At 48.2% G+C, this 23,735-nt stretch overlaps 1 protein-coding gene across 1 annotated transcript in view; it reads left to right on the top strand.

The window, feature by feature from the left end:
- The window catches only part of ATG2A (autophagy related 2A), a 2,105,371-nt gene that overhangs the window by 860,735 nt on the left and 1,220,901 nt on the right, over nucleotides 1–23,735 (top strand). The window contains exon 19 of the mRNA XM_069644746.1: nucleotides 6,176–6,336. Coding sequence (XP_069500847.1) covers nucleotides 6,176–6,336 — 161 coding nt within the window. The remainder of the gene's footprint in view (nucleotides 1–6,175; nucleotides 6,337–23,735) is intronic.

Raw genomic sequence — 23,735 nt, 5'->3', positions numbered from 1 at the left:
CGTGTGTTACTCCACACAACAGCTCTCTGCAGTCCAAAGCCCTTCAGAGCCCTAACAATTATTGTCCTTCCACCTAGTTTGTGTGGAAATAGCCTTTCATACAAGTCGGTAATAAGAGCAGAAACTGCATATGTTCCCAATACGGAACCACGTTAGTAAAACAAACACATGGTCAATGTGGCGTGCACTTGACTGTAGTCCGGGTGCCCCGTGAGGACACCCGGATTCTGTAGAAGACGCCGTAATACTCTGGGGCTAGGACCGTCACCGCCGCATAGCTCAGGTCCATTTCACTGCCCTCTAGGTTCCTTCCACTGTGTATAAACGATGCTGTTGCTCCTCACGCTGCATCCGCCCGTGCCGATAATCATCAATAATCTGCACCTGCCACAGGCGTAGTGGCAGTTTTATGCTGGCCATGCCTGCGTGACGTGTGTAGAGCCACGCACCCCTGGGGATTCTGGGAAGTGTAGTTTGTGGCCAGCCACGCTGTATTCCTACCGCCGCTTGTTCCTGCTCCCAACCCTTTTCCTGACAGATCTTTCTATGGATTCTTCTCCCGCATTTTCCTCACTGGCCCTCTCATCCATCCCCGCTCAGAAAGTTCTGTGTTGTCACTTCTGTCCAAACGAGAAGGCCAATGGTGATGGCTCTTGGATGCCCACTTCTCTCTGTCTTTAGAAAAAAAAAGAAAACATTTTTCAATCATTGTTGTGGGGGATCACCCTGTTGGGATGTATCCTTGTTAAAGTTTAACGGCTGATTAGCCTCCTTCTGTGGTTTTTCCTTCCGCAGCGTTCAATCGCAGAGGGATAAAAGGGAGTAATTAAAGCATGGGGCGTATTGACGTGATATATAGACGACACCTGACGTCACTTCCGGAGCTGATGATCGAGAGCCAGACAAGACAGATTGACGATCGACAGCCGAGTCGAGGCCCCTGTCGAATAGTTTCCAAACAGCAGAGCTGGATGATGGATATCTATCATGATGAGGAATCTGCGGGCGAAGAATCCATAGAAAGATCATTACGGCAAGTAATTTCTCCATCTTTTATTCTCCTCCGACATGTGGTTTGTTAGGAAAAGTTGATATGGTTGATTAGATAGTGTTATTGTAAATAATTTGACATATCTGTCTTTCGACTGGATTGTGTCCTCCCATGTATTCCTCATCTTAGTATATCTCCATATGCAGCTTGAGCTGCTTAGGAAACATTTTCCAGCAGAGGGTGCTGCGTGTCGATGCCTGTCGACCCGATGTCCCTCAGAGGCCTCTGTCTCGATGTCGACCTCATCAATGGTATAAAGCGCCTTGGGTACGGTGCGCTTCAGTTCGCTATCGAGAATTTTCGAGTAAATATCTTCAAAAATTGCATCATCATCGGTGTCTTTGACACCAAGATCAGGGTTTAAGAAGTGCCAAGATTGTGGGGCGGAGATGTCCCTTACAGACCCCCATTGGATGTGCCTGTGGTGCCTCTGTTCCTCTCACACTACCTTCGACTGTAAGGCCTGCCTATCTGTGACGGCAAAACCCCTGAAAGAGCGAGGAGGAAATTTAGCGGCGGCAGGTAGGTCATAATCCCCTTCGATGACCCCGTTGAAAAGACAATCTTCAGACGAGTTGAGAAATATTTCTCCTCGTCGAAAGAAGACAAAAAGATTGAGATCACGCAGTGGCTCTCACCACTTGTCATCTTCCCGACATTCCATAGGTCGCTGTCTTCGTCGTCGAGTTCCTCCCCAGAACGGGTAAAATGTCAGGCAAAATCAGCCTCTGCGGCTAAGTGGGAGAAGTTCAGAGTTAAAATAATGTAAGTATTCGAGAATGCGGCCTTGACCCCCTCAAAGATTTATGAAAGCCATGCCCAGGTTGAAAAATTCAACAAGAATAAGGGCTAAACACGTGCGCCTTTGGGAAAAGTCTCCTTGAGAGCGGTCGAAAGATCCCTCGAGTCCAGACAAATCTTCCTGAAAGACGGAGTCATCTGCATCATCAGTGCCATCAGTGCCAAAAGACTCCTTGTTGGACCATAACAAGTCCTTGACGCCGAAGGCATCAGACAAATCCTCGACTACGAAAGCATTGAAGCCCTCAACGTCAACTGTGTTGAAGATTTCGACGCCATCATGTATTACAGAAAGTGTATACACCACTACAAGAAAGGATTTTATTTTAGTCACTTTATTCGATTTATGAGGAAGCAGAACATTCTTCTGATGATTCACGACCCTTTGGTCTTCAATATGGAACGCATGGGGTCCCTGAACCCTTGATCTCAGAGGAATCGAGGTTAAAAAATGTACAGGAGTCCCTGAAAAATGCAGGCAGACTAGATACGTCCCCAGAATTAGAGTTTGGGAGACCTGACCCTACTGACCATGCTGAAGGGTCTTACAGACAATTAATGTCCAGGGTGGTGGAATACATGGGGTGGAAAAGACCCCACCAATATATGAACAGGATGATCTTACTGACATCCTAGATAAAGCAACGCAGGAGGATCCTATTCTTCCTTTTCATGTGGCATTGCAAAGGGGAGTAAATACAAATTGGGAGACCCTAGAATTAATTCTGGCAGTGAATAAGAAACTAACATCCAAATACAGGGCATCCAGTAGTGACCCCAGTTATCTGATGAAACATCCTACTCCTGAAAGTTTAGTGGTACAGGCTACCACATCCCCCTCAAAACAAAATGCATACCGGACTAGTCCCCCAGACAGTGATGACAAGCATTACAACGCTTTGGCCAAGAATGTTTTCTCTGCTGGAAATATTGCCCGAAAGTCAGCGAATGCTACATGCACGTTGGCCAGATTAACTCGTACTATTTGGGAATATGTAGCAATGGTGGATGAGCAAAGCCCAAAGGGGAGGAAAGAGACATATTTTTAAATCTAGTCAAGGATGGGAAGGACGCAATGTGCCAATCCCTCCAGACAGGTCTTGACACTGCTGACAGCATCAGCAGGGCCATGGCTGTTAGTACATTAAGACGCAGATTTGCCTGGTTAAGAAAATCCGGTTTTGCTTCAGATGTGCAATCCAGACTGCTTAACATGCCCTTTGATGGCACACATTTATTTGGTAACAAGGCTGACCAGAGTCTGGAGAAACTGCAGACCTCGAAAGCAGCAGCAAAAACCCTTGGTGCTGCTGTTAGATGGCCACAAAACCGCCCCACCGGCACACCCTGGAGGGGGTAGGTCCTTTCGCTTTTACTCCTCAATCGGAAGGGGAAGAGGACTGTCCAATCAAAGAGGTCAGACAAGATTTCCCTGTGGTAGACGGGGAAGAAGTACTAGGACCACCCAGCCAGCGGCTACTTTACCATCAGCCACTGCTCCAGCCACCTCAAAACCTCTCTGTGGTCTTAGCTCACAAGACCCCAGTGAGAGGCAGACTCTCACTGCATTTGAAAGAATGGCGAGGCATTACTCCCAATGTTTGGGCATTGGAAACAGTTGCCACGGGTTACTGCCTTCCCTTTCTAAAAAAGCGTCAGTCATCCACTGGGAAACAGCTCTTTCAAAGTTCCAGATCTGCTCCTTATGCAGGAAATCGTGACCCTGCTAGAGAAGGGTGCTATAGAACCAGTACCTGTAGCGGAGAGGATCAAGGGTTGGCACTCCCCTTACTTCCCAATTCCAAAAAAGGATGGAGGATTGAGACCTATTTTGGATTTAAGAGACTTAAATAAATTCCTCAGGAAGGACAAGTTCAAAATGGTTAGCCTTTCTCAGATCCTTCAGGCTTTCCAGCTTCAGGAGGACTGATGGTATCAGTGGACCTTCAGGATGTTTACTTTCATGTGCCAATCCATCACAAGCACAGACAGTACCTGAGGTTTGCTTTTGGCGGTTCTTATTATCAGTTAGAGTTCTGCGAATTGGGCTGACCTCCGCCTCAAGGGTTTTCACCAAGTTGATGGTGGTGGTGGCAGCGAGTCTCAGGAGAGGGGGGTTTCACGTCTACCCTTACCTGGACAATTGGCTGACCAGGGCCTGGAAAATCTCAGCTCCACCTGTCACTCCTTTCACAGACTGGGCTTCTCCCTCAACTTCAAGAAGTCCCACATGATACCATCTCAAAAGCTCCAATTCATTGGAGCAGTCCTGGATTCATCCCTGGGCAAAGCATTGCCACCGAGGGCTCAAGACATTCTGCAGATGGTCACCAAAATTCAAAGTGCCCAGCGTCTTCTGGCCTTCATCTTTCTGAGGTTGCTCGGCCTCATGGCATCCTGCATTTTTCTGGAGCCAGAGGCGTGCCTGAGAATGAGATCTCTTTATAGGCTGCTCAGTACTCGGTGGTCTCAATTCTCAGACAGGATGTCCAATCTCCTTCAGGTTCCAAACATTCGCTCAGGATCTCCTGTGGTGGACCTGCAAGGACAACATTCTGGAGGGAGAATCTTTTTGGCAGCCATGGCCCGAGAAAAAGGTAGTAACGGACGCTTCATTCGCAGGGTCGGGTGCACATACCAACGATCTGACAATCAGCGGTCGTTGGCCTCCATTGGGGTCCAAACTACATATCAACCTTTTGGAGCTGAAGGGAATCAGACTATCGCTCTCCACTCACTCACTCACTCACTCACTCACTCACTCACTCACTCACTCACTCACTCACTCACTCACTCACTCACTCACTCACTCACTCTCACTCACTCTCACACAAACCTCCAGGTTGGTACAATTAAGGGGTATCTGGCAGCACTTTTTATTTTTAAGCGCTCCTCTGAAGAGGTATCTTGCTTCAAGATCCCGCTTGTGATGCAATTCTTTAAAGGACTGAGATACATTTCAAGTCCCAACTTGGGACCTCAACTTGCTGTTGAGATTTCTAATGTGTGCTCCTTTTGAGCATATCCATACCTGCCCGTTAAGGTTATTAACTTAAAAGACCATCCTTTTAGTGGCCATTACATCAGCCCGAAGAGTGCGTGAACTTCAGGCCTTGTCCTGCAAGCCTCCTTATACAATCTCATATAAGGACAAGGTGGTCCTTAAGGTTACACTTGTGTATAGGGGCGTTATAAATGCCATATCATATCACATCCTATGAGCCAACCTTCTTACCTAAGATTGTGTCTGAGTTCCATTTAACTGAGAAAATAATTGCACTTTCCTTTTATCCTCTTCGTCATCCTGTAAAGGAAGAGGAGAGGTTACACAGGCTTGATCCAAGGCAGGCACTGACATTTTACATCTCCAGGATATCTAAAATAACCGATGACCAACGTTTTGTAGGTTATACGGGCCACAAGTTTGGTATGGCAATTTCAAAACGAACTTCGTCAAGATGGATCATTTTAGGAATATGTGAATGCTACAAATTAGCGGGAAAGGATCCCCGGAGGGTCTTGGAGCTCATTCAACCAGGGGCATGGCTACCTCCTCTACATTAGAGGGGTGTGCCAATTAAAGATATTTGTACGGCAGCCACATGATCATCCGTACACACTTTTACCAAACACTATAATCTGGACTCTTCCTCAAGCCAGGAAGGTTTATTTGGAAAGGCAGTGTTACATTCTGTGCACACAGACCTATGAAGTAACTCCTAAATTATCTGAAAATTCTGACTCCCTCCTCCAGGAATACATTCACTGCTTTGGGAGTTTATCATAAGATGAGGAATACGTGGGAGGACACAACCCATTCGAAGAACAAGTTACTTACCCATGGTAACGTTCTTTCAACTGGATGTTCATTCGACGTATTCCTCATCGTTCCTCCCTGCCTGCCCTGCAGTAGAATTTTCCATGTGATTGCAGTCTTCGCTCTTTCTGTAGGAATAACCGTCGGGTGTTGGACAGCCTATACACGCTTTAAAAACAGAACTGAAACCAAGTCGCTGCATGCGCTTTATACAATCGATAACGTCGACATCGAGACAGAGGCCTCCGAGGGACATCAATTCGACAGGTACCGACTCACAGCGCCCTCTGCTGGAAAGAATTTCCGAAGCAGCTGAAGCTCGATATTGAGATATAAGATGAGGAATACGTGGGAGGAACATCCAGTCGAAAGAAGGTTACCATGAGTAAGTAACTTGTTCTTCTTAGGAACACACATCGAATGATGAGGCTTATCAATATACTCAATCTTCTAGGTAAAAAGGCTGCTAGTTGATTACATTTTTGTCTCTTATTCTTTTGCCTCAGGATAAACAATGACTTGTTGATGTGGGAACCAGCTGACTTACTTTCTACTGCCCTCTCAGCTGATGGTCCCCATTCAGGCAGTTCTGCTTTTTATGCTCAGCTCCCGGGTTCCATGTACCGTCAGGACAACTTCAGGATGTGCAAATCTGCTTTTAAGTTGGGTAAGTGATCAACATCTTTATTATTCAATGGCCAATAACCCTTCCCCCATGTGTCCCCCATCTCTGTTGTGCAACCTCCTTTCTTGCCCACTGAAAATATGGGTATTGACAATGCACTTACAGTGAAGTATTACATAATCTATGCTTTGTTTTAACCCTCCAATCATAAACAGTCTCGAACTCAGAAAAGATTGTTTTCACCGTAGCTTCACCGTATTGGAGAAGGCCTGCTGGCCCTCTCTCTCTCTCTCTTTCTCTTTCTCTTTCTCTCTCTCTTTCTCTCTCTCTTTCTCTCTCTCTCGACACACGTTTTCTTTCTCTGATCTGCACACACCAAAGAAGAGCTGAGCGGTCAGCATAAGATTTAAGGTATTGTTGGAGGAAAGTAACTAGGGAAAGCAGTGTCTTTCCATCTAAGCTAAGACTTGTCGAATACAATGCAAATCCTTTTATAGATGTGATTGTCACTAGTGCTGTTTTGATTACAACACTATCAAGTTGACATCATTTGACTTATAAGGACACTCCATCTTGCATGTTTCCTGTTCTCTGAAACCATCCCACTTCTCTCCCCTCCCATTCAATAGCCAGCCCCATCTCCCTTCTGCTTTCAACTTTCCTGACTGGAGACATATTTTACTTTCTAAGTTTGAGTAATACTAACCAATTTCAATAGCAATGTGGCAGAGTGGGAGGAGGCCCTTGCCATTGGTGGTCGGTCCTCCTATTATGCATCAGGATTGTTGAAGTGGACTCTGTCGTCCATGTAAGCTCTTGATCATGGAATTTTGATTCTTTGGAGAACTATTTGCAAAACATCAGTGCCTTATTACTAGGTGGACTTTGTGGTCTAGTGAACACTTGGCGATAAGCGTGAGGGATAGAGAGGCACTTTGGGGTTATTATGAAGGGTCATGACCTCCTTGTTTCTCTTTGTTATGCTCAGTCTCTCTGACCCTCGCTATCCCTTTTCTACTCTTAAATTGTTAAGGAGTTAGCAACACACTCAATCTATGTAGTCCGTGCCGTGGAAATGGTTTGTCTTCACAGGTGAGGTTATTTGAGGGCGTATACCAACTCAACTTGCACCGGAAAACAAAACTGCTGAAGATAGGTAGGCAATCGCTTTCCATGTACCTCGAAGGCAGTAGGTTGATAAATGGCAGTAGTGCATACTGTGGGGATGTAGAAGCATGAGGATCTAGGTGCTGTGTGTTGCCTGGGAAGTACAGAGGACATCATGTACTATTGCTGTGAGAGTGTGGAAGTGTAAACGCTTTGTTAATAATTTCTTGCTGATTTGTGTCATGAATTTGACATCCGGTTCTTCAATAATTTCACATATAAATGGGTCCGAAATGCCTCATCATTTTCCCATGTAACTTGGCACCAGTTCATCTTTTAACTTGTATGTAATTAAACAACACTTTCTGAACAGTTGGCATGCACAGCCCTACATTTTCTCTTTAAATGATGAAAGAAAACACTTAACCAAAAATAATTTTGACTATAGCTCAACCAGGCAAGATTGACTGATGTCTTAAAACCTGGTTTTCTAAGACCTCTTTCTGAGGACTGTTCTGAACGACTCTTATGTAAACATTTTATTCCTCCAGTGTATTAGCTTAAAGTGAGAGTTGTATGCTCTACACTGGTGCAGTTGACGTAACTACAGACCATATTAACCACCATTTATTTCCCCCAAAGCAGCATATGCAGGACTGTAATGGAGCATGTAGAGTATAAGGGCAGACTTTTTGGGACCCCTCCCAAAGCATTTTTGCCTCCTCCCTTTTTTTAGTATATCAAACGTTTTTTTTCATGGACAGAGGTACTTCTACTCCAGTCCTTTTCCACTGCAACCCTTTTTTAGGATATGGTCATATTTTAGTTCAGTTGGCACCTAGGACAAGGGTGCTTTTTAAGCCCCCGTCCTTCTACATTTGTGTCCTAGGTTGATTTTATCACCCTAAGTTTGTTTTAGGGAATAGGCTGGTCACAACTGCAATGTACCTTTTGGCTTCACCGGGGATACAGGCGGATTTACTGCACTAGTCACCCAATGTACCTTTTTTGTACCCTTTTGGTTCTGATGTATTTTTTAAGTCTGGCTCTCTGCCACTTTGTTTCTGGAATTTTTCTTAGTTGAGGGAAGCCATGAGGAAGGCCTAAAATGTTAATTGTGCACACATGGGCTCACTCTGAGCTAAGATCTGCACCCTCTGACGGTTGAGAGTAGTTTAGACCTGTTCCTGGGCCTTAAACTGCCATTACACTGTGTTTGCTGTCCTGGAGGTTTGGTGATTTCTGGGGCCAGCTTGATTAGCTGCCCACCAAAATCTTTGCTAGACCCCTGTTGTGTGATTGGAGGGCTGGATTAGGCCTGCTCAGTGTGTAGGGTTATCTTTGAGATACCATGATCCTGTCATCAACTATGCTGGATTTTTCTTGGATGGCTGCAGGTTTCTTACCTGCTGGAATAATTTGATGCCCAAAGCTGCTACCCGAATTTTGAGACCAACTTTGGCTATACACATCACTAAAATCCTGGTATTGACCTCCTCACATGTGGCCAGGTAAAGGCAGCTGCTACCTGGGGGTGGTATTATGAGGGAGGATCACATGGGAGGAGACACATATCAGAGGGAAGGTGGTAACTCCATTAACACGTGATCCTTCTAATCTCTCTGAAACACTGATGACGTATTGTAAAGTGGATCCCAGTAGTGTAACTGCTAATATTCACCCAACATCTTCTGTCAATGACAAACTTAAGTGCAACCAAAAATTGAAACAATAACGCCTTAAAAAGGGTGAAAACATTATGGACTTCAATTCCCATGATGCCTATGGTACTGGGAAAAGGAGAGAAGTCAATGTGGAACAGGAACAACTTTAAACTAAAAGAGCAGACTTGTTCTAATGATCGGCTGTGTGTGATATTTAAAAATGTGCACCCTATTGTGCACAGGTGTGTGGCAGGAGAGGAGGAGGCGGTTGCAATTTGAGGGGAGAAGCAGAAAGTCAAGTTAGACGTGGAGCAGTGAGGCAAGCTCCAAAACAGAGGTACGGGAGAGAGCCACGCTGGTGGAGGGAGATGCTCACAGGCACTCTCCTGGAGTCATTGCATACCGGAGGAGAGAGACTCCAGTAGTAGTCGGAGGCCGGCAGACGTAATGAGACGCAGTCTGGCAGAACAACAGGCGTTCCACTGGCGGCAGCACAAGAGGTCGAAAATAGAGAGCCATAAGACTCTATGCAACTGGGGCAATCGGCCCGGTAACGGTACTCTGTTACAACCAAGCGTTCATTCGGCGAGTCACCCAAAAGGAATTGGGGACCCCGGGGCATGTGGTAAATCCAAAGGATACTTGCGGAAGCAATTTGGACTCCTACCAAGTAGAACAGAAGGGCTAAAAGGGTACAGTTCTCCATGCATGAGTTGTCAGTTTGGGGAAACCTGGAATCCGCAGTGCCATTAGCCAAGAGACTTTAAACAAGAGACATATAGGGCAAAGAGGGTACACTTATTCACACATGAGATGTCAGTTTGTGTAAAACTTGACACCCACATTGCCACAATCCAAGAAATTCCTGGCAGGAGAGTGAACAGGGAAAGGAACATATTGTGTGAAGTAGAGAGCATTCCTGGCAGGCGAGTAAATCGGGAAAGGAGCCTTTAATTAAAAGAGAAAAACTTTGTTATAATAAAGAGTCTGGTTGGAAGAAACTTTACTGTTGTGACAAAGTATGGTACAACAAGAGAGACTTACTTTGCCATTCTGACAAGAGTATTCTACAAGAAGGAATGTTGCTACATTCTTTGGAGTAATCATTTTTGGCATCTTGAAACGAAATTTGTTGTGAAAGAAACAGTTACTGGGGCGTGGACAAGCGGCCATGCAGTGAGGACGTACTGCACACAGCTCCTGTTCGGTCAGACATAATCCTTACTAAAGAAGCGGATCCGATGACCTTTAGTACATGGCTGTGAGGCGAACTGGTGTGATAACACAAGTTTTAGCATTCACAATAGCCGAAGAACGGCCCGCCAGCGCAAACACTCAAGAGCGTGGATGTAAACCTGTAAGGGCAGCGAATGCTGATGTGCTAGCCCAAACAAGCCCAACTGCGGCACGGAACAGCAGAAGACCGGAGTCAGCATAGTAGCACTGACAAGGAAGCGCACCAAAACCCACCAATTTGGCTAGTGTGGAGCGCAAATTTGCATCAGTGTGAATCCCTATGTGGCGCTGCGGGCAAGACAAAGCAGCTGCATCGGCAAGTGGGGACCCAAGACACAGTCCATTGACCCACCAGCGCGGCAAAAAGAACGGTATGAAGCAGACACGCAAACGTACTGATTAGAAAACAGTTGGGGGTATATTGCAGCAAGACCTATGACACAGACCGCTGCATCCTCCCACATGCTAGGAGGCACGGATTGCTAGGGTAAGAAGCGCCTGTTCGCCCCCCTGCATCTAAAATGATGAGCCCCAGTGGGGGAGGCGCATGAGCAAGGATTAACCAGCATGCACACCGGGGGAACGCATGCAGGATATCCTCGTAACAACGACAATCAACAGGAGTGGCCACAATACAATACAGCAAAGGCAAGAGTGCCAAAAGCAGCATACAGCACAGCCACAAGAGAGGCGCACATGACGGCTAAGGCACCCAAAAATAGGACCAAACAACCCACGATGGACAAGTTTACAACAGCAGCGAGCACACGTGAAACCACTATGCTCACTGACCCAGCACAACAGAGGGAGCTAGACCAAATGAAGGGTGACCAACAAGTCCTGGCATCCATTGCATCTCTAGAAATTGCACTAGAAACTAAAATGGACACCATTAGCCTTGACGTGCATCTCCTGAGACAGGATGTTAAGGCACTGGCCCAACGAACAGGTACTCTTGAGAAACAAGTCAGAGAATACACTACGCTTAAAAGATACAGAGAAAGATATGGCAATACTGCAACAACAAGTGAGAAACCTGAAAGGGAGGGTCGAAGACGCGGAAGGACGCGCCAGAAGGAACAGCATCGGAATTATTAGCCTGCCAGAAGGCGAAGGAGGAGTGAATCCTACTAACTACATAGAGAACATGCTGCTGCAAGAACTTGGCCGGGGCACCCTTACTCAAGGCTTTACAGTTGAACAGGCACACATATCCCTAGCTAGAAGGCCGCTGAAGGGGGCCCCACTGAGGCCCATCATAGCCCGGATATTGAACTACAAAGATAGAGAAAAGATCCTCGAACACTTCAGGAAAGGCGGCACGATACAAACGGCATCTGCAAAAATCACAGCATTCTCCGACTACACAATGCAGGTACAGAAACAAAGGATACACTTCACTGCGGTGAAGAAAAGACTATGGGGTGCCACCCTCAAGTATATGCTGTTGTACCCGGCGAAGCTGAAGATTATACGTAATGGCTGAGCGTCTTTTTTTTTTTCGACCCCAGAGGAAGCACATCAGTGGATGGATGCAAAGAATCTCCCGTTGACAGCCGAAGGACAAGCATAAGAAGCTGCAGATGCATGAATATAACATCCACAGACGCCGTTGGAACACACAGACCAACAAAGAACGAACCACAGGACGCAATGGACTTGCATGGCAATGAATCTTTGGCACTGACTTATTATCGCAGACTGCAGGAGATACACTGCGGATCCTAAGAAATCAGGAGGTAGCAGTAAGGAAACGTCCTTTACCCAAGACTGTTTTGTTGTCGGATACTAGCTGTTATGTATCTGCCCGCTGCACTTAAGACACCAGTGGACAGGACTACTGGGGCTGAAGAGAGAAGCAGGAATGCCTGAGCACGAGGTACAGAGCTGGGCAATTGTTGGGAGCGTAGCGAAGTTGGAGGGAACGATGGGGAATCAGCCTATGGAGCCATACAGTACATGCATGTGGGCAATATTAGATTAACTGGACACTCCGAAGACTCCACTTATGACGGGGAAACTTAAGATAGCATCCTGGAATGTCAGGAGGCTTAATGTTTACATTAAATGAAACAGGATAATGACATACTTACACCACCATAAGGTGGATATAGTGCTCCTGCAAGAAATTCACCTCACTGAAGAGTAACTAACTGCTCTCACGAAAAGATTGAATAGCCCACTCTGGGCTTGCCAGTTTCAGCCTATGCCAGGGGAGTTTTGATATGGGTAGCACCGATAGTTTCCTTCCAGGTGCTTGAAACGGTGAGAGATAAAGAAGGCAGAATGGTGATAATACAGGGCTTTCTGGAGGAAAGGGAAGCGTTTATAGTCAATACGTACGCTCCAAACCATGACACAGCAGCCTACTTTCGCTCCATATACTCCCGAATCGGCCCGTATAGAAACTGCACATTGGTATGGGGAGGAGATTAGACAGATCAGATGATAAACTCATGCATCCAGCCCCTGCAGCTAAAGCCCTGAACACCCTGCTGCAAGCGTTTAACCTAACAGATATCTGGAGGGCCCTCCAACCCGCAGGACCAAGGACATTCGCATTACACCCCCCACCCCTACATAAAAAGACTTACTCACTAGACTCGACTGTTTTCACAGGAGGGGAAACGGTAAACTAGTTTGTGACTGCAGAATATAAAGCGCGAGTACTGTCAGACCACACGCCGCTAATAGTCACATGGAGTGTCCTCCCTCCCAGGGCATGTATCCTGACCTTGAAGCTTAGGAGTGAATCCCTGAGAGATGAGGCGTTTCGTGAACACCATAGGGTGGGCTTTAAAGACTACTTAGAACACAACACAGGTAGCATACAGTCGGCAGGGACGTTATGGGAAGCCTTTAAGGTGGTTATTAGAGGGAAAGCAATCGCTGGTGGGGATGCACACAAGCCACTTTAGAGAGACCTATTCGAGGCAAAAGCTGCATTAAAAGAGATGGACGACATAGATGGGATGACCATAGATCGTTCCCAAGAGGCTACCAGGTTGAAACATGAATGCTTGAAACACTGGGACAGACTGGGGGCACTGAATTACACAAAATACGTAGAAAAGCAACATGCAGAGGTTGACAAGCCAGGACGCTTGTTGGCCTGGTTATACACAAACAAAGCTACGCAGGATATGATAGTCAGTTAGGAATAATACAAAATATAATGCATGATACAAAAAGATATAAACAATTGTTTCCTTGAATACTACAAGGACTTGTACGCAGAGACATCCAAAGTACAGCCCTCCGAGATTGATGAAGCCCTAGCACAGATTGATCTCCCAAGGTTAGACCGCAAGACTGCTGAACAACTAGAGGCTCCCGTAACTTTAGAAGAACTGGTAATCACTATCAGAGGGCTACCTCGGGCAAGTCGCCAGGTATAGACGGGTTGTCCAGCGAGTTTTATAAACAATACATCGCGGACATTGCAGCCCACATGCTGGCGATGCATAATGAAGCATTCGACAGAGAAATGCTCCCGGTGTCGCTGAGAGAATCTCTTATTATACCACTGATTAAACCCAATAAACCCGACATAGACCACTGTTGCTACTAAACCAAGATGGGAAAAATACTCACAACCCTGCTAGCTAACAGGCTTAAAATAGTATTTGACAAGCACATACACCCAGACCAAACATGATATGTGCCGAATAGAAACATCACATGGAACCTACGCAGGCTGCATCACATAATAGATCACACTACGAGTAGCACCAATCCATATGCAGTGGCCTCACTGGAGGCGGTCAAGGCGTTTGACTCGGTTAGATGGCCATGGCTCCTAGCCACACTAAAAAGATTCAGCATAGGTCCCACATATATAAATGGGCATGGCTACTGTACAGCAAGCCGGTTGCAAAAGTCAAAACGGGCAATCAGATCTCAGAACAGTGGGAGCTTGAGAAAGGCACGAGATTGGGATGCCCTTGGTCTCCTATGTTGTTCATATTAGCCTTAGAACGCTTGATGGTATACCTTTTGTAAGGAATACCAAGAGACGGCTATAGACACACATGGTAGATGGAATTTGATATCCCTGTATGCTGATGGCATGCTCTTATACCTACAACATCCGCAGACCAACCTACAATATATACTGGAAATATTGAAACGTTACGCAGAGCTTTCAGGCATCACGGTCTGCAAGCAGAAATTGTGTTTATTCCCTTTGGTGGGATATAGAGGGAAACCAGTGAACTCACTGCCAGTCCTACCGATAAAGTGGGAGGTAGGAACATTTAAATACCTAGGGATTGACATTTACCATGACCCCAAGGATGAGCACTCACAAAATACACAGAAAGTGACCAACAAGCTAGAGAAGACCATGGACTTCTGGGCTAAATCACCCTTTTCACTAATGGGCAAGGAAGTGTACTGAAGATGGTGGGCCTCCCTAGGTTCCTTCACTACTTCACTAATGTCCTGTATGACATCCCCAAGAGTTTCTTTAAGAAGCTAGACACGTTTTGTTGAAGGTTCCTCTGGCATAACACCAGATGCAGAATAGCACTCACGAAACTACAAAAACCATATATCCAAGGAGGTGTTAAGGTGCCCAATTTCGAAGCATACTTTGTGGCGTGCCAACTGCAGTTTGTCACGGGATGGTTGTCAGAGGAGCAGACTCAAGATACCCCCTGTTACGACCTGCGTGCACCCCATTTTTCTTAAGCGGTACACACAACACAATTCACAAAACCCCCGCTCTTGCTGATGCTTGGGAAAACGATCTGGCTTGGAGCTTGTCGGCTGCTGGGGAATGGGACACCCTGTACTCTTACGTTATGTCCCCTTTCCTCCATACTGCATGGGTGTCCCTTCCAAGGGACGAGAGACGGAACCTTTTTCACCAGAAAAAACCTTCTTCCCCTTTAAATTTAGAGACGCTCGGGGGTGCGGCCCAGGGAGCAGGCGCTGCCATGACTCTGCCCTCCGGCGCCACACCTCAGTCCCCTTTTCCGCGTCGACGGGAACGGGCTGAATTCACCAGTGTTCCTGGGTTTGGCTTCGGCCATGTAATTTCACGCGCGGATACTTCTTCTGTGTCTTTTTATCATTCAGGTACTCGTTCCTCACGTGTCACACTCTTCCCCGGCGCATGTCGACTTCCACGGGATTCAGCTGGTGTCCATCGTGCAACAGGCTCTTCCCAACTTCAGACCCCCACGCCCTCTGCCTACGTTGTCTTAGACCACGGTTGGCAAGCTTGTACAGCGTGTGGCTCGCTGTCCTCGAAAGTGCTGAAGAACAGACTAGCCAGGTGGAGTGAGCTCTTCCAGAAGTCGCCTCCAGAGGATCTCAAGAACTTTGTGAAATGCTTAGCCCAAGGTAGGGCCGATATTCTCCATCGCACCCCGCAAAGGAGACTCCTTCCCAGTAACTCTCCCGTGCGTGTGGGACCGGTCAGGTTCTTGTACTAGCAGGTTCACCGAGGCTGCTGCAGCTACCAGCCTTCGGGCCGAGGGATTCTTGGATCCACCCGATGGTAGTTTTGAGGGACCGGAAGGTTCTTCTACCAGATTGTCATCCGAGGGGCACTATCCTTGTACCGGCAATATGGCTGAGGGGCTATGCCCTAATACTGGCAGTATGTCCGAGGGGGCGCCTAAACGCAGCTCTACCGACCCTCGGGTTGAGGGTGTCACACCTACCGGGCCTAGGCCCGAGGAGCAGGGTAGGGCTCGTGATCCACACGCACGAGTCTTGGAGGGGGCCGGGCCCAACTGGCTGAGCAACACGTCGCAGGCAAGTGGCAGGCAGCTCGACAAGATGGCCGCTGCGCCTGACACAGGCACCCGTCCGACGCCATTCCAGGAATTCCTCAAAGAACGAGTCAAGGTGGGACTGGCTTCAACCAGGTATATGGCCTACAGCCTATCCCTCTTTTTTGCGCAGGGTAGCTTCCCACTGCGTCCATATCGGAAGGGTATTCAGCGACTCCAGCAGCTCCCAGCTACCCCGTCAGCACTGCCTGCGGCTTCTTCAGCCCGTGAGGAGGGATTCTTTGAGAGGTTCCTCGGCCTCATGAAGTCACCTCGGATGGGGGTTATCCTCAAAGACGCCAGCAGGTAAGTCCTCCCCGCAATGCTAGCGGCACCACAAGCACCTCTGCCAGTGCCCCAGACCCCAGCGCAGCCGCTGCCTCCGGCCCCCCCAGCCGATGCCTCAGGCGGTTCCGCACCAGTCTCCTCAGCCTCTGGCCGCGGTCCCTGTACCCCAGCCTCCGGCGCCAACTACTCCTCCTCCTCCACAGATCCTCCTCGCCCACAGGATACGGATAAGGAGGAGGACCCGGATACGCCATCCTCGGCCAGGGCCTTCCACAAACGTCTTGCGGGGCTGGCGGAGAATCTGGGCCTCCCCCAGCCCAAAGTCGAGCAGCCAGCAGAGGGGGGTTCTGGCTGAAGTCCTCACGCGAATTCCCTCTGGCAAAATGGGGATTCCTTTGCAGGCCAATTGCAACCCTGGCCAAGAAGGGTTGGCTCAAGCCCCGCTCAGCCCAACCGGTCAATCGATGCCTGGACGCCAAGTGCATGCAAATGGAGGGGGGATACACTCTTGCTCTCGCCCCATCCTCAGCCACACTCCTCTGTGATCGCTGCGGCATCACTATACTCCAAGCCTCAGTCGTCCTCAGCCTCCTCCTCTGCGGCGCTGCTAGGCAAGAAGGGAGAAGATCTTGGAGGCGTACGGGAAGAAGCTCTATTCCAACGCGTCCTTGCATCTTCGTCAGGCCAACGCAGATGCCATGCTGGCTTCCGCCAACCAATGGTTATGGCGGGAAATTGCTGACTTCCTCCTGGAACTCCCTGCTCAGAGCCAATCACGCTTTAAGGCGGGGTTGGCCGAGGCCAATCTGGTGATGCATGACGTCATGAAATCCACCGTGGCCCATATTGACCCCTCTGGCCGTGCCATTTGTAGAGCAATGGACATGAGAAGGACAGCCTGGCTCCGGGCAACAAAATTCAACCCAGATGTCCAGAACGCATATTAGATCTTCTGTTCGAGGGGGGAGACCTCTTCCACTCCTCCACGGACGATGAGCTGGACAAAAAGACAAACCGCTCACAAACGGCCAAGTATTTATCCATCCACCCAATCTCAGCAGCGCTCCGACAGGGGTCGTACGTAGGGAGGGTTCCACAGCTTCCAGGAATGGAGATCCAGGCAGCCGGACCGCTCGCCGTCTCAGAACGGGTGCAAGCATCAAAAAGAGCATCTGGGGGGTGGTTAAGGGCTTTTTCCAGTCCCCCCTCCTCCGCAACAGCCTCAGAGGGAAAGAAGGCATGAGGCGTCCCTTTGGGTCCACGTGTCTCCAGTGGGGGGCAGGCTAGCTCTCCACGCACATATCTGGTGCCAGAATTTCACGGACCCCTGGATCCTCTCCGTAGTAGCCACGGTGTACCGCTTCCCTATCCCAGCCTCCGCTCCCACAGGTTGGGACAGCAACTCTTTTGGCAGAGATCCGGTCACTCGTAGTGAGCCAGGCATTGGAGGAAGTTCCAGCCTTCCAGCGAGGCTTGGGCTTTTACTCAAGGATTTTCTCAATTCAGAAGAACCACCAGGCGGGCCTGAGAGTTGTGCTGGAGTTTTCCACCCTCAACCTCTTCTTACCCCTGCAAAAATTCAAGAAGGTTACGCCAGCTTTTATAGCGAAGACATTGTGCAAGGGAGACTGGATGTGCTCCCCGGCTCTGAAGGGCGTGTACCTACACATCGCGATTTGGCAACCCCATTGTTCTTTCCTGCAGGATCATGGGCTTCCATTTTCAATACAAGGTCTTTCCTTTTGGCCTCAACTCGGCCACCAGGGTCTTTACCAGGCTCATGAATACGGTGGCAGCCCTCCTCCGAGCGCAGGGCCTCCACATCTACCCATACCTCGACCACTGGCTCGTCAGGGCTACATCTCTGGAAGCGGTTCACCACTCTTCCCATGCCCTTATGAACACACTGCACGATCTGGGCTTCTCGCTCAATCTCAAGAAGTCACAGCTGCAGCCCTCGCAGACTGACATTCTTGGGCCTCATCTGGGACAGGTGCCCCGAGAAAGTATTTCAATCGGAGGACAAGATCTCGGCCATCAAGGGGGCCACCAACCACTTCCTCAGCAGAAAAGTGACCTCGGCATGTTGGTACCAACATCTCCCAGGTCTATTGGCGGCGGTCCTATTAGCCGTTCCACACACAAGACTGAGGATGAGGAGGATTCAGCTGCACTTCGCGGCCTCATGGAACCAGGAGCGGGGCTCTCAATTCGACATGATCAACGTTCCTCCTTCTCTCCACCCGGACCTAACATGGTGGTCCAAGGACTGTAACCTATGGACGGGCAAGCCCTTCCGGCCTCCCACCACACAGGCCACTGTCACCACAGATTCCTCGCTCGAGGGCTGGGGAGCCACCCTGAACGGTCTCTCGGTCCACGGCACCTGGACTCGACAGGAACAGGAATACCACATCAATTGGTTAGAGCTGAACACCATCTGGCTAGCGCTCAGGGCATTCCTACCACTTCTCAGGGGCAAGGTTGTCCTCATCCAGACAGACAACTCGGCCAGCATGTACTATGTCAACACGCAGGGAGGTACCAGATCCCCTTCTCTGTGCAGAGCAATCAGCATGTGGGAATGGACCCTGGAAAACATCTACCTCACAGCAGTACATCTCCTGGGGGAATCTAACTTGGAGTCGGACAGGCTTAGCAGGCTGGGAGCGGACAATTACGAGTGGCAGCTAAATGACCTCGTTATTCAGGAGATCTTCAACAAGTGGGGTCATCCCCAGGTGGATCTCTTTGCCACCTGGCACCACAAGAAGTCTCCTCAGTTCGCCTCCTGGCAGGGACAGGGATCCGGCTCCTTGGCCAATGCATTTCGGCTTCAGTGGAACGGCATGAGGGCTGACGCCTTTCCGCCCACTCCGCTGATTCACAGAGTAATTTTCAAGATCAAGGAGTCTCGCCAACTCAACATCATTCTGATAGCTCCATGGTGGCCGGCCAGGCCATGATTTTCAGAGCTGATCATCCTCTCTAAGATGCCCCCGATTCCTCTCCCGACAGGCCCAGCACATCTTCTGGCGCAGCAGGGGGGCAAGGTCATCCACCCCACGCCATAGAAACTAGCCCTCACAGCATGGTTCCTGAGCAGGTAACGTTGCTGCACCTCAGCCTCTCGCAGGCTAATCTGCAAATCATTCAGAGCGCAAGGAGCAAGGTTACCAGGACCCAGTATAAAAGCAAATGGACCAGATTCTGCCACTGGGCAGACTCCAAAGACATTGATGCACTGGCATGTACTTTGTTTGACGTGCTTTCCTTCTCGGCGCACCTCGCCAACTCTGGCGTGCAAGTTGACACTTTCCGTACATATCTCGCAGCCGTCGGAGCTTACAGGTACTCAGAGGTGAGGGATCTTCTCCTCCTCCAATCCTATCGTCAAACATTTGACTGGGCTTGCGAGGCTCTACCCGCCCGTCAAGAGGCTGCACCCTGTGTGGGACCTCAACATAGTCTTGGGCGCCCTGGCACACAAACCATTCGAGCCAATGGCGTTCGCTGACATCAGGCTGGTCGCCATCAAGACGGACTTGCTAGTTGGACGCACCTCGGCTCGTAGAGCCGGCGACATCCAGCCGCTGGTTGCCTCAGAACCATATATTACCTTTCACAAGGACAAAGTAGTCCTGCTGACACACCCAGCATTCCTACCCAAGGTGCCGTCGGCTTTCCATTTGAACGAGGAAATAGTCCTTCCTACATTTTTTGCCGACCCCAAGGACGAAGCACAGAGAGTGCTGCACTGCCTGGATGTCAGGCATGCCCTGAAATTTTACAGACAGGACCAAGGACTTCTGCAAATCAGACTCCCTTCTCGTCACTTTCGGAGACTCAAGACCAGGCTATCAGGCTTGTAAGGCTTCCATATCTCGCTGGATGGTCTCTGCCATCAAAGAGGCATACGAGGGCCAGCACAAGCCGCTTCCAGCCAACATGCACGCCCACACAGCCAGGGCCAAGGCAATAGCCATCGCATTCCAGCGCCATGTTCCTTGGCAAGTCTTAAGTAGGGCGGCCACTAGGGCCACTCACTCGGCTTTCTGCATGCATTACTGTTTCGATGCCGGCTCTAGATCTGACGCGGCTTTCAGACAGGTGGTTCTCAGGAACCTATTTGCTTAAGGAGGGTCTCCTCTCCACCCTAGGGTTACATTCAGTTGTAATCGCCCATGCAGTATGGAGGAAAGGGGACGGGACGTAAGAGTAATTATAAGTTACTCACCGTAGAGACTAACGTACTCTTACTCCATAGTCCCCTTTCCTCCATACGTCCCACCAACCTCCCCCCTAATAATGATGGTGTCATTAGGCAATGTTAAATCTATTGTCAACGCGTTAATGCGGACTGAGGTGTGGTGCCGGAAGGGCGGAGTCAGGACAGCGCATGCTCTGTGGGCCGCACCACCACGCGCCTCTAAATTTAAAGGTGAAGAAGTTTTTTTCTGGTGAAAAAGAACTGTATGGAGTACGCCCATGCAGTATGGAGGAAAGGGGATTATGGACTAACCGTAAGTTAGTCACTACGGTGAGTAACTTATAATTTCTCCCAAAATCCCACTGAGAGCAGAAGATTTGCAAACCAGGTTAAAAGTGAGAAAGTACTGGTAACCGCGGGGGGGGGGGGGGGGGTGGCAACTGTTGGGTACCTGCTACTGGACGGAAAACCAGCAGACTACAGTACACTCATCACAGAAACTGGACTACACTAGGGAAAGCGCTTACTTCATGCCTTTTTTCTTATGATACTGAAGAAGAAATGACTGGGGAGGGTGGGAGAACTAAAGCAGGATCGCACGATAGAAACACTCCATGATATATCAGAAGGAGGTCACGCAGTACCGAGATTATACAAACTAATTATAACCCAACAAAGTAATCAGTTAGAACCGACCTGTCAAGACTGGGTAAAGGAACTACAAGAACCGATAACGGACAGGGAATGGGGCAGAGTGAAAACATATCACAAAACGGTGTCCAGAAACACGAGACTCCAGCTGAATGTTATACATGACTCATAGAGCGTATCCAATCCCATGTAGAATGGCAAAATTCCGCGTGGCGATAGATTGCCCGAATTGTGGTATGGTCAATGCAGATATAATGCACATGTTCTGGGCCTGTGGTGGGATTCATCGGTACTGGGAGGACATAGCTCAAATGTTAGCCAAAGCAGATGTTACATTGGACATAAGGTCTCCCACAGATGGCTTACTCTGGATTTTCCCATGCCCAAAGCAAGCGAAGCACGTTAGCAAGCTGAAAGACCTGGCATACATCCTGGCGAAACGCAGGATAGCAATGAACTGGAAAGCACACAAAAGCCCAGTTGTTGGAGGTGGAGGGATCTCCTGAAATGGGTGCATGCTGAGACGTCAGTCTCAGTTATAGTCATGAATACACTGAACGGACCAACGGTGCTCGAGATCAAATCTAGCGCAGATGGCATAGGCTGGTTGGTGGGAGAGAGGCTGTTGATGGGAGGGAGAGGATACAGACTTAAACATTTGTTCAATGTTGCATGGATACACGAAATGTCTGTAAGGTATGCAAAAGTTAATATAATATATATTTTTTAAAGAAACAATTGCTTTGGTTTTGAACCTGTGTTCTATAGAAGAGACAATTTATCTTGAATTTAATAGAATATTGTTGGAACAGAACTTTTTCAAAGATATTCCGACCCTGGACACAAGGATTACTTTATTGGAGTTATAATTTTGAACTGTTGCACATTTTTGTTGAGCAGGAAACATATATTCTCCTTACACACTTTGGTTGTATGTGTTGATGTGAGGGTCAGATATATTTTGGACACAAGGTCAACTTTCTTTAGTTTTAGTTTGCTATGCAGGGACATTCTTATTAGGATAGGGATAGATAGGCCTTTATCCCAACCCCTTTTATTTTTAATAAAAATGGTGAATGTTGAGAAAAGTACAACTTTGTGTCTGTCTCTCATTTCTGACCCCTCACAGTATCTACCTATGGGCCCCGGCTGGCGAGTTATTCAAGATACTTCCCCCTCTAGAGGTCCAAGTTTTCTGCAGCTCCTCTTCATTCCCGTTTTGCCTTAGACTGCTATAGGCTTGAATCTGGCTTGCTGCATCTCTTCCTAAGGCTGCTGTGTCTCGAACCTGGAACTGGTGCTCTTGTAGAGGGGTCTCCTCTGATGTCGGCTTGGATTGGTTGTGGTCTTCTCCGCACCGGTGTGGTGGAGTTGCTGCTCATCTCATTATTAAGCCTAATTAATTATTAATTAATTATCTTACATTTTCATATAATCACTGTCGTTCCTGTTTACTTTGCCCTATTTTTTTCTATGAGGAACTTTGGAACTCTCCTTACTTGACTTGGAAGGTACTTATCTACCTCTGGGCATTTTTCTCCGGTCCCCCTAGAGCCACTGGAGTTTTAGGCCAAAGACTGGAAAGTTGGATTGTCCCACTGATTTTATATCTATTTATAAAATCTTATCTTACACGCCCTCTTATAGTGATATGGTCCCAATGTATAACTGAAAAGTATTACTGTATCTAAATTCTCTAGGAGTGTTCTATGTTCGTGTAAATGTATTCTAACATTTGGTAACCTCTGGCGTTGTGTTCCTTAGTATTCTCCGCCTGCACATCTTACATTCAGGTGTGCATTTGTATTATGTATAATTCTATGTTCTAGAGAGGAATAAGAATACAGTGGCTGGGTTTTGGGTTGGCACCAGGCCATCCAAATATGACAGCATAGCTATTCTGGATCCCCCTTTACCACCGCTAGCTTTCATGTAATTATTTCAGATAGCGGACTTTATTCAGAGTTGGTTAGGACTTAACGGACCCTTACTGTATTTAGATTTCCATGCCTATGTCAGTTGTAAGTTGAACTCGTACGAGTATAGCACACATCAGCAAAGTTATGGGGAGTTTGAAAGGGCTTGGCTTGAAAATCTTCATTCCATCTGAGGTGTGAAAACAGAATTAGCCATCTCAGCCAAGTCATGCACTGCGCAGGGCCACCCAGTAGCCATCACTGGAAGTTCACTTCCAATCTAAAGCTAGATGGGCAATACTTTGTGGGTATCGACATTAGCTCAAATGTCAAGTCTTTGAGCCAGGAAAATGTCTTTGCCTATGGGACAGTGCATTTTTCAACCCAAGGGAGGCAGCTTTCGAGGATGCAGACCAGACAACTGCATACATGTTTGACCCTTACTAGGGATCATCACTACATTAGCACCCTCGGCAGGGGAGCCAGACAATCAGGTGGCTAGGAACGTGGGCTGACACTACCAGTGAAAGCCAGCGTTCCAAGCCACCTGACGGCTGGCTCCCCCGCCCGCCATCTTCCCCTGCTA

This window comes from Ambystoma mexicanum, chromosome 2p (genome assembly GCF_040938575.1).
Source record: "Ambystoma mexicanum isolate Mex_15411 chromosome 2p, UKY_AmexF1_1, whole genome shotgun sequence".
In the NCBI taxonomy this organism is placed as follows: domain Eukaryota; kingdom Metazoa; phylum Chordata; class Amphibia; order Caudata; family Ambystomatidae; genus Ambystoma; species Ambystoma mexicanum.
The sequence above is the reverse complement of the archived record's forward strand: the minus strand, read 5'-3'. Positions and strand labels throughout refer to the sequence as shown.